This window comes from Dipteris shenzhenensis, chromosome 21 (assembly GCF_047967505.1).
Source record: "Dipteris shenzhenensis isolate YYH24624 ecotype China chromosome 21, Dip_SZ_1.0, whole genome shotgun sequence".
Taxonomy (NCBI): Eukaryota; Viridiplantae; Streptophyta; class Polypodiopsida; order Gleicheniales; family Dipteridaceae; genus Dipteris; species Dipteris shenzhenensis.
In genome coordinates, this window is record NC_141616.1 from 34,099,302 (window position 1) to 34,111,302 (window position 12,001).

General features: G+C 46.5%; 1 protein-coding gene across 1 annotated transcript; it reads right to left on the reverse strand.

Moving 5' to 3' along the window:
* Positions 1 to 2,607: 2,607 nt before the first annotated feature.
* On the reverse strand, positions 2,608 to 11,575 carry LOC147888772 (uncharacterized). Its single transcript, XM_087392362.1, has 5 exons — positions 11,569 to 11,575; positions 11,393 to 11,429; positions 11,084 to 11,155; positions 8,590 to 8,911; positions 2,608 to 2,973 (listed from the first exon to the last, which is right to left on the reverse strand). Exons 1-5 carry the CDS (start codon positions 11,573 to 11,575, stop codon positions 2,608 to 2,610), a joined length of 804 nt encoding a protein of 267 aa, XP_087248488.1.
* Between the last annotated feature and the right edge of the window lie 426 nt (positions 11,576 to 12,001).

Consider the following 12,001-nt stretch of genomic DNA (forward strand, 5'->3'; position numbering starts at 1 on the left):
GCCTGCTTGTGCTTGGGAGCCGGTTCCAGGAAAACTGCCTTCTGCGACTTTGAGGGGGTTTTGGAGGGTGAATAGTCCGTGTCTGTCCACCGACATACCAACATGTCGACTGGCTCAATGTTTGTCCTCTATGCCCACTTCAGCATGAATGAGACTTCTACCCCAAATATCTCAGCACACTTCTGGATCGGTCAGTAGTATGCAAGATCAAGTCCGCAGATCGACTGCTCCCGAGTAGAACCAAACTGAAAATGTAGTGCAGCACCATGGTTGAGCCATAAGTCCAGGACCCATTCACTCGTCCATCATGTGCGACAACTAGTCACTCAACATGGTGTCGAACAAATCAGAGTTCCACTTCTCTGTCCCTGTGGTCGCGAACTGGAAGCCCCAAACCGGGTGCGTGCGGAAGCCCACTGGGCTGATCAAACCCCCTTTCCAGGGCTGCAAGATCAGTAGCGTAATCTCCAATGGCAGGGGGTAGGAATCTAGTATCTCAAGGTAGTTCTAGGGCCCTAGTCTCCAAAAATGTCTCGGCAGAGGATTCCCTAACTGAAGCTGAGGAACTAAGGATGACTAGGAGGACGAGTCCCGCCTAGAAGTTGGGGGCTGATTGGGGGGGAGACCGGCTGTTGTGACGATGAGGAGGCCGAGGAGGACGCGCCCTTGCCCTTGCCAGAAGACAAGGGATCCTAGATGGGCTTGGGGGGGGGACGAGAGGAGGGCGGAACTAACGGTCCTGCTAAGGAGGCAGGGGGACGGGGGGCGGGTGTTGAGGGTGACCATAGCAAGAGGGATGGGAGGCAAAGGGGGGAAGATCAAGGGGGGGGGGAGGGATCTAGGGGGCTAGGAGGGGGAGGGGGCGGAGGCATGGTTGGATCTCCCTCCTATCCCCATGAACCAGAGCTGTGGGCCTCCTCCTCAGCAATCGTGGCCAGGCACTCTGACGGGACCTTGGTCATCCGAACGTCAGAAGAATGTTGTTGGCGTGCGTGCAGCTACGGCCGCTAGACCTTCGTTGTAATAGGATCCCCCGGAGGACCCTGGGTCCAGTCCCCGAGGGGGGTGGATCGCCTGGAGGGGGGTCCCCTTGCTAGTGCTCCGTGGGTGCCTCTTGCTCTCTCCTTGCGTTGAGCGCACACGTCTGCGGCACTTACGGGCTCACTTACTAGGCTGTTTCTTGATCACCTTGGTCCACTCTCCCTTTGAGGGTGTCACTCAAGGGATCTGGGACTCTTGTTGCTACTGCAGCCTGCTGGGCTGCTGGTTCCTGGTATCCTGGGGCTCCCGCTACTGGCTCTGTCGGACTTGTAGGGGGGTCTGAGACTGTTGTTGCTGCTGTCGGTGAGGGAGGCTTGATCTTTTCTCCTGTGGTGCCTGCTTGTGGTCTTGCTTAGGGGGGGACCGTTGCTGACCCCGAGGAAAATCCCTAGCCAAATATCCCCTGTCTCAGCATCGAAGGCACTGACTTGGTAGACCTGACACCTCAAACCTCTAGCGGAGCTCACCCCCCTCAAGGGTCTCAAGAAAGATCCACTTCGGGAGGGACTCGGGATCCTCTACCACCAGTTTGAGTTTGGGGACACCCTCCTCTTCTACGGGGAGAAAGGCGGCAGGAAGAGAGGTGGGAGGCGGAGGAGATGCGGGCGAAGGAAGGAGGCGGGGGGCGGAAGAGGAGATGGCGGGAGGTGGAGGAAGAGAAGGCGGGGGCGGAGATGGCAGGAGGCAAAGAAGGGAAGGAGGCGGGGGGTTGGAAGAGGAGATGGCGGGGGGGTGGAGAAAGAAAAGGCGAGGGGGCGGAGAAGGGGCCGGAGGCAGAGGAGATGGCTGAAGGCGGGAGGAGGAGACGGCTGAAACAAGGGAGGGGGTGGAGCAGCTTTTTTGGAGCTGAAACTTACCCATACTTAGGAATTCAAGTTATAAATGTAGATGATTGGTTAAGAGTCAAGATATTATTATTTTAAGAACATATCAACTTCTAGGTTTGTTGTTCACCCAAATTTCATATTGACAAGCAACATTTTGATACGCATTCTACAAACGTAAAAGGCTTTGGATTCCATATCCTTTAGATATCACAGGTGCAATAAACTAGCATTGTCATCATGCATGCATGCATACATGCACACACACACATGCATGCATGGACACGCATGCGCGTGCACACACCATTTCTTTTGGGTGAAAAGCAGTATCTCACTTAGAAAGAATGTACATTCATAGCTTCCCCAGAGTGGCCAAGCTGGAAGTGTTTCATCACTGTTTCACTCACGTACGCACGTGCACACACATATACATGCAAACGGCACAGTAGTGTACTGAGAATGTGTGCATATGATCTCTGGAATTTTTCGCTTCAGATGTACACAGAGTTTTATGGAATTTAGTGATTTTGATGGAATCTTCCACCATTTCAATTAAAAGCCAAATCACGAAATGTATAACATGGTTTCATGCTTGCTGCTAGTAATTTTTGTCACATGCATGAGCTCTCTCTCTCTCTCTTCTATGCACGCAGGCATGTGCGCGTGGACAGAGAGAGAGAGAGAGAGAGAGAGAGAGAGGGAGAGAGGGAGAGAGAGAGAGAGTGTTCTTTGTAACTTCTAATTATGCTATTTGAAAAGGAAAATAAAAGAAATGTAGCTTGATGCTCTTTTTAATTGTCAAATATCTACCGATAGCCATCCACATGATCTGCAACGACATTATCGCAATTGACGCTGCAGCAAATCCAATCCACACAATATAGAATGCTGATTGGACGTTATTGCAGTGTTTAGTTGTAAGATCTTGGAAGGCCACTTGAATGAAAGTACATGTCATTATGTTGAATAGCGAAGGAAGGATTTTGGAGACATCTTTGGCAGCAGCCACTGAGAGTAAAAATTGGGAGTAATATGTACGTGGTATTGGTGTACTTTTGTCAAAACAATGATGCACAACATCCTCATTACACCTGTACTGTATGTAATCCTGTAAGTATACCAGTTCCGACTTCAGCAAGGGAAGCCAAAGGTCACAAAAAGAATCCCACTTTCCTCTTTAAATTCTCAAAATACTGCACTTGTTTTTCTAACTTTCTTTAGCACTTAATTTTCTGAGATCTGTTAGCTCAACAACAGTCCAGCTGAAAAATTTTCACCTTTCTCTTTGGTTATATTATTTTAATGTGGCGTTGTTTCTCATGGACACTGTTGGAAAATAGGGTTTGTCCCAATTTAAGCCTCCATATGAGGAGAGCACATGGACATGGTACCGATGTAGGAATGGGGGGCATGAGAGTCTGCTGTGTGTGCATCAGGTTTGGATGCCACATGCTAGACAGAATGGTGGGCTGTTGTAGGGCCAGAAAGACTACAGCAGGCTGGTTGGAAGATTTGCAGGTGGGCTGCAGCAGGGTGAGCCACCTGCTTCTGCAAAGCAACCAGACCTCTTTGCAGCAGATCCACGACCATTGTGGATTCTCCAGGAGAACGGGCCATATAGTGTGTCCCTGCTCTCGTACCAGACACCCTGTTCTTGCTGCATGCTGCCCTCTGCCAGAGCTTCTGCCCACCTCTAACAGGGGACTATGTGGCAGCCCACATGGCAACCTACCATGCTGCCCATGTGGCTGACCTGTGGATGATTCCCTTCACTAGATCTGCCAGCTGCCTGCATGCAGACAAGGGGCCAGGGCAGTCCCTGGAATGACAGGTCGGCAGAAGGGAAGAAGGCCGGGTCAGCATAGACTGGGTCTTGCCTACTAGTCTGTGGCTGGTTGGCTCGATGGACTAGGTCGGAGAAAGGCCCCACATTTAGCAGGCCAGACTAGAGCCCTCACTGCTCACTGAGGAGCACGCAACCTGAGGAGTGCAAGGACAGAAGTAGGAGCAGTATTTTTGCTCACAATATAGCATCCAGGGCAGTGGATTGCTGCATGTTTTGGATCTCTGGTGAAGCTTTTTGTAAGGGATGTTTGGATCAGATTTTGTGCAATATATTTTGAGACATTTTGAACTATTCTACTATTCTCTATCTCTTGAATTTGGTGCTTGTGAGTTCTCCCTTGTGGACATAGAAAGTTGAAGTTTTAAATTAAGGCATTCCCTTCTCCTCTTTGAAGATTCTTCCATTTTGCAGATACCTTATCTATTTCTATTTCTGTTGAGGCCAAGGGTCTGGGTTTTTCTTGCATCGTATCAGAGCCACGACTACCTATCTAGACGATGGAGTGAAATCTGAGAGGCTCGGGCTTCATTGGTGGCTGACATCTAAATCCAGGAGGCATGTGCCTTGTTGATCAAGCCATCGAATGAGATTAGTAGAGGTGGGACAAGAACGTCAGTGTTTGTAGGAGTTCCCTTTGAAGTAAAACCTTACAGGTGCCACATGCGGATGCCAATTCCAAACTTTGGTTTGACGTGGATACTGGATGGGACAAACGATCCGATCTGGAAGATCAAGATTTAGAGTCACATGGTTGCAAGTGGATTGTGGGACAAAATTGAAGGACGAGATCTTGAAACCAGAGGATTGGAAGCATGCTTCAGGGAAGATAATCCGGGTATTGAGCGAAGAGATGAAGAAGCTCAAGCATGAAAATAGGACTGGAAAAGTAAGAATGAATGCAAAAGGTGCTGATGCATTAGTAATAATCATCGGGAGACTGCAGATTCGGCGCTTCTGCACATTCAACAAACAGAGACCTCAAGTGAAGCATGGGCAATCCTTGAAGACTTGTATGAGACATCAAATACCGGTTGCATCATAATGCTCCAAAATCAGCTATTCATGTTGAACATGGAAGAAGGTGCCCAAGTGAGTGGTCATCTAGTCAAGCTTAAAGTCTTAAAGGATCAACTGGCCACTATGGTCAGAAGGTGGACAACAATCAGTTGGCCACTCTCATGTTGAGTAAACTGCCAAGAAGCTTCAACGGGTTAGTGAAACCCTGATATCTAGAAAGAGATTAAAGCTGTTGACCTTCAAGGAGCTTGGTCCCTTGTGGATCTAGGAGGAAGCAGGGCAAAGGCTGCAGAAGGATGATGGCAGCAAGAAAGTGTTCAATTTGAGTATCAAAGGTAAAGTGAAGGCCAAGCCAAAGAACCAGTAAGAAAAGGGACACTTCCAAGGATAGAGACTCTTTTGAAATCGCTAATCTTAAGTGGTGCATTGCCCTATCACCTAGATTGTCTAAGCATTTTTTTGCTTAGATGCTCATTTGGGAGAGACTAAAATGAAATTGTTTAGTCTTCATAAGCAGTTGTAGCTTGAATGAAGAGATTGTGGACTACTTTGTGGATAGATCATGGGCACCGAGAGAGGGGGATTCCCTTCTTTTGTTTCACGGTTGGTAATGCCAGCAGGAGATTTCAGTTAAGCAGTAGGGGTTGGATTCCCTCCAAAGCCCCCCATTGGGATAGCTTCTTCATCACCGCAGATTTGCGTAGGGACTTCTGGAGGAGGCTCTGGAAATCCCTCAGAAATAGAAAGATCACTCTTTTTTTTTGGCTTTCTATTCATGGAGCGATTGCAGTGAACCTGTGGAGATCATGATTTGGGGTTGACCCTACTTGCCCTCGTTGTCATTCTGTAGAGGAGCCAGTGTGACATTGCCTTTGGGACTGCAGTCAGGTGAGGACTGTTTGGAAAGGGGTTGCTCGGATACTCAGCATTTTTCATACCTCCCCTTTCTTCATGACTTGGGGCTTGGTCGCCTGGTTATCCCTTACTAGGCCCCAGATGTTTTATGAGGGTGAGCCTTCTTCTTGGGCACTCTCGGTTCGTAGGCAGGTGATAGAGACCTACTCTCTTTAGGATGTACCGTTTACTCCCTTCAGAGCTTCTCATGCTTTAGTGAACACTTCCTAGGAGATTTTGGCCAACATTTCCTCTTGGCACATCTGGAGAGCCAGATGTACAGAGGCTCTGGATGGCACCCAGATACACCCTTCACAGGCGTTCACGGGTATTTGGAGTGACACGGTTCATACTTTGATAGCCATTTGGGCTAGCATGCAGGGCCCTTCACGGGCAGCCTCTTCTAGGAGGACTGTATTCCTACGAGTTTGGAGGGGTTCTCCCTTTTTCTCGGAGGGTTCTACAGGATTGAGATGGTACTATCAGCCCCAATCCTTTCTTTTTGGCTTTTTAGCTTTTCATGCATTGCATGGTGTATCCCTTATGGAGCTTGCTCTAACAGTTTTCTTTAATACTTAATAGAAGTCTCTTTTTGGGGGGAAAAAAAATGTGGACTACTTTTTGATTAGTCTTCTCCTTAAGTGCTAGACTTTGTCACGGCTGAGTTGCCCTTCACCTCCAGAGTACCGATAGAAACTCATTATGAAGACCTTTGTATAAATGGTGCTCAAGTATGTGTGGGTGTGAGGATTTGTATGTGTGAGAGCATATGTTTATACTATGGTCTACGCCCACTGTTGGGTGCTTATGACGTCAATGGTGGGGATTTCATAGTAGCTAGTCCCTACTGCTATGGGTGATGGAGTTTATGGTTTTCAACCTTATGAGCGACTATCATGAGATTGAAACTGCACACTGTGTTGTGCTTTGAGAGGATGAGCTTGGGCATGTTCCTGAATTCATCTCTCTCTTTCTCTCTCTCTCTCTCTCTATATATATATATATATATCTTTGGCTCTTCAGTGGTTCATGGGTCTTTTCCAATGTTGGCAACATATTTATCAATTTGTATTTTAGCACATGCTCTTTTTCAGCATACAAGGCACTTGGTAGAGCCTAGGTTCATTCTAGTTGGGACAAACTTACAATACCTTGTTGTTGGAAACTATATAATCATGTATATCTAGCTCAAAACCTGGCTTCTAGTTCCCTGTTAGAATGAATCACTGTTTAGAATCTAGATTCTACTTGGGATGTGCAAACAACATGTAAATGTAAACATGCTCAGACCTGGAGTAGACAGAGAACCAATAACTGTATACCAAAACAATCCAGTAGATAGAGCCAAAAAACAGGAACAAGAGGCGCACTCACACACTTCACTATGTGGACATCAGGATACCGCCCACTAGTGCTAGTATGAGGTCACGTACTGTTGCCCACAATTCTGCTCACTCATTTTGCTGCATGCCTTCAATGAGGTCTGCAGTGGCTATGGGAGGAGCTCAAAACTCTGTCAGCTTTCCTTCTAGACTTCTCATGATCTTCTCATTTATTGATCCCTTCACACGTGTTAGGATCTGCTGGAACCTTTGCTGGTGCCTTGTTGCACCCTGCTGATGCCTTTTATCCTCCTCTCTTGTGCCTGGATGCTTACTCCTCCTAGTGCTTGGGAATGCACTCCTGAAGGGCGGTACTGCAGCCTGCAATTCACACTGCAAGTGTCTACAACCCCCACAATAGGGGCTGGAATCTTCTTGTTCTGACTGGCCTAGCTAGGTTTTGCCAACTGGGGCAGTCTTCTGGGCCCATCTTGGGGCCTTCCTGCCTGCCTTCATGCAGGCCTATCAGCAGCCCCTTATGCCCATCTCTAAGGGCCATAGTCTGTCTGCATTCATGTCCCATGGCTTTGACCATGTGGGACCCATAGGAAAACCAACACCATGGCTGTACATTCAAATTGTGATTGTGTGTGTGAGTATGAGTCAAGGTGTGCATGTGCTTAAGGTTGAGTGAGTGTAGAAACTAGAGTGTGAGTTTGAATGGAAAGACGGAAAGCTGAATGCTGTGAGCAGAAAGGATGAGACAAAATGTCAGTACATAGGTGTACATTTGAGTGGATGCGAGAGTGTGATAGTGAGGTTGTAGGGGAACTGAGTGACTTGGAAGAGGCGGATAGAAGAGTTGAAGGTGAAGAAATGGGCAGAAAGAAGAGGAAAAACAGGAGAAAATGGCAGGTCTGTATAGGTGAAAATGGAAGGCAGAAAAGGGGTGGATGGCAGGCGAAAACGGGATGTGGCAGGAAAAAATGGGAGGCAGAAAACAGGAAAATGGTAGGCAGAAAACTGGAGAGCTGACAAGGCGAAATCGGGAAAAACTGGGAGGAAAGCAGGTGAAACAGGAGGCTGACGGGAAAAACGGGCAGGAGGGAGGGGGGATGAGAGGGTGTGCAAGTTAGAGGCTGGAAGGGAAGAGGGAGGAGGAGCAGCAGATTTTGTGTAAGCACGTATCAAGAGAGGATGTTTTTCAATCTATCCAGTCACTTGCCCAAAATTTTGAGATCCACCATTACACTTTTATGACAGCACACGTCTTTTATAGCTACAAGGTGATGCTCTAGGCATTTCTAGTTTAGTGATATGGATGCCCAACATTCTGAGATCTGCTATTGCACTTTCAGCACACGTCTTTTATAGCTCCAAGGTGATGCTCTAGGTATTTCTAGTGTAATCTCTAGTATCCTTGTATTAGTGCATGGTTGTGTTTCCTGTAATCAGTTTATGCATATGAATGCACACTATTTTCTGTCTGCTGATTGCACTTGTTCTTTTTTTCTTTTTTTTCTGCATTGAACTCATCTGCTATATCCTTAGCCACGTTTTGTTAATATCATTTTTGAAAAAAGAACAAGTCCACGTTCTTTGACCTGAGAGAAAGGTTGATATTTAAAAGGGTTTCGTGACTAACCGTTTCAAAGGTTGTAAAATTGCTCTCATTTGGCGAACATTCTGCATCTTGATATTCTGGTGGTGGTCCATATGGATCACAAAAGTGCTTGAGGGTAATGTTATATGTTGCATTACCATTTTGTGCCATAATCTGCTCTCTTTCGTTGACCATATCTATTGCACTATTCATTTGACCTATTAAATTCTTTATGGCTGACTTTGCTGTATTGAGGGCATAGGTTGCTTCCCTTTTTCTTAGACAAGGCAAAACTTTGGAAAAGCTTGAATTTTGGGAGTTTATTTCATAGTCTTTCATCGCTTGACAAGCATCAGTTGTGATACTGTCAAAAAAAAAACTCTTGAATGATGATTGTTGAAGCACTTTAAAAATATTTTTAATAAAGAAAAGAAACAAGGATGCTTTTGAACCATAAGATGATCTTCTTGTCTCTATTTTTTAAATTTCAATTATGAATCGTAAGGCATAACATAATTAGTAGCCTAGGAATATGTCAAGGTCAATGAAAAGCAAAATAAATATAAAAGGGGGAAAACGTATTTTCATCTAAAAGCCTAGCAGGTCCATAGACATAAGTACATTAGTCATAATTGGCATTTGTGGATGGCCTGCATCCAATTAGACTAAAAATATTAAAAGAATTGTTCCAAGCCCCTTACTGGTGGAAGCGGTCGAGTATTGACTAAATGTGTATCCATTCATCAATCAAGTTGAGTAGGCCGACTCTCGAACACAGTGAAGCTCTATCTGACAACTTCTTGCTGCGGGAGGGGCTGGAAAAAAGAAGGGCTGAAGCAAGGAAGGGGTAGCGGGTGAGAAGGAGAGGCTGAGAGTGAGGGTAGGGACTGAGAGGGAGGCTCAGAGTGAGGATGAGGGTAGGGGCTGAGAGGTAGGCTAAGGGGGAGGCTGAGAGAGGAGGGTAGGAGAGGGGAAGGGAGACCTAAGAGGGGGCGAGGCAGCTAGGGGGGGAAGCGGGGCAAGTAGAGATGGGGTGGAGCAAGGAGGAGGGGGGGAGGGCGAGGTAGGGGGGGCGGGGCAGCTAGGGGGGGGGCGAAGCAGAAGAGAAGGGAATGGGGCAGCGAGGGGGCAGGATATGAGGTGGAACAGTGGGGGGGAGGGCCTGCAGCAGTCCGCCTAGAGGGAGAGGAAGCGAGGGAAGGAGGCGGGGTAGCAGGTAGGGCTGGAGGGGGAGGACAGCAGCAGGCCTAGAGGAGGGAGAAGGTGCCCTTCAACTTGTAAGATTGTCAAAGAAGCTTGAGCCGGATATCTTTTGACTTCAGAGTAAGGATTGCATGACCTCTATAGTACAAAATAGAAGCTGGCCTGGAGTCGTCATCATCCTGCTCATCATCATTCACCCATTCAATGTTGGGAAAGCTTGCTTTGATCTTTGTCAATATTTCACTATATGTGTCCTCCTCTTTGTACCAATCTTCTGGGAGTCCCCCTATTCTAATCTTCAGCGCATTATCACATCTAGCTTCGTGCTCTTTAATCTTTGCTTAAATATCAGACTTACTTGCTCTATTGTCCACTTCCACAATCACTTCCTTCTTAGCAGTTTGTGCTTCAGTGTGAACAATTGACTGTAGAGACTAGTTGCGGGGTAGGGGGGGAATCCTTACAAGATTTTACAGCCTCATCAATTACTGCCTGCTTACCAGGCCCTTCGAGAATGTGAAGTCGGGCCTTTACTTCTACCAGCTCCAATCGTAGCTCTCTCACTGCCCACTGCAGATTAAAAATCTGATCCTATTGCCTGAGGATGGGTCGTTTTGAGCCTTCTTGTTGTTAATTCCGTGCATATGGAGAGGGTGTCATGGTTGCAAGTGTAGAGTATCGATTCCTGATGGATGTTGAAGGAGTTGAGGGGGACTTGGAGGAAACCCCCTAGCTTAACCTAACCCCCAGGTTGGGTTGGGGGTTTAGCTCAACTCGGGGTTAGGGAGGACTAGGACTAGGTCTAGGTCTAGGGATAGGGCTATGTACGGCCGGGAGGAATGGAGAGGTTTTGACGGGGGGAGGTACAGAATACGACTTTGGGCTGTGGTACGATCGGAGGTACGACGAAGGTACGGACGGGTTGTGCTGTACGGACGGGATGTACGGAGAGGCTGAGCAGCTGGTTGTATGGAGGTACGGATGGAAAGATTGAGCGAGTGTACGGAGGTTGAGCGACTGTATGGAGGTACGGATGGGGAGGCTGAGGCTGAGGAGAGAAGCTCTCCTACACATTTTGTATTTCCTGTCAGATTTGTGGCTACTAATTCTAAACTTAGTAATTATTTAATTCTCAGAATCATGAGTTTGCATAGCAGGAGTAGACACACACATAGACACACAAGCACACACAGACACATACATACACACATATTGGGCAGCCAAAAAGGAACTTACCATTTTGCCCCCAAGAGGGTCTGCAGAAAGCTTGCCACAAAGGTACATTTTAGAGAGAGAGAGAGAGAGAGAGAGAGAGAGAGAGAGAGAGAGTTACTTTGAAAGTATAAAACTCATTCCAGAAAATGCCCATGAAGCAAACAACAAGATTGCCGCCATTGTAAAAGCCCTGGTCACAATGTTGGGTGATTTCAGTCTCATAAAAACCTTGATGGAAATATTATTTCAGATGGTGACCCTACTAATTTGCATGCATGCGCAAGCACAAGGGGGGTAGGGGGGGCTCTGGGCTCGCAAGGGGGGTGGGCCAAATAATTTGACTTTTGAGCTAGTGAAAACATAAAAGGGGAAAAATTTATGATAATTTTAATGTATATATGCACGAAAGAAAGTAAATAGAGCTCACATCCTTAATAGCTTGGATGAGACTTTCAGAATAGCAACTGCATTCAAACAAAAAAATAGACTTACAATTCTGAGCCTAAAATTATGCATCACAGAGAGATTACTATATCAAGAAGATCTTGATAAGAGTTAGATATTAATTAAGGGAATAATTTAGAGAACAAAGAATACACTGACAGGTCATAGCTCAATGAAAACATGGAAGGAAGAGCATAAGGACTGAATCAAGAAAAATTTTGACTGTACACAAAGATAAGCTTTAGAGACCAAGAAAACGATGTGTGGAAATTTTGTACGAAGAGGTGCATTTGTGGGATAACAATTGTTGTGAGACATTGCATAGGTGCCAACGGTTATTATAGTTTCTTGCTGAATTCCATGTTTCTTCCCTCTCTTCTATGAAAAACAATGATTCAATACAAAACTTTCATTGGTCTCGATACACGTCTTTGATATTGTATCTTTGTTTGTAAGGCTATAACCTAAAGGGTACATTTGTGCACATGAGCACTGTAATTCTAGACCTGCAATCCCTAGACCGGCACCAGTAAGAACACACAAACCAGGCGGTGGCCAAAAGAACTTGGTTTACTACCACAACTCTAGATGC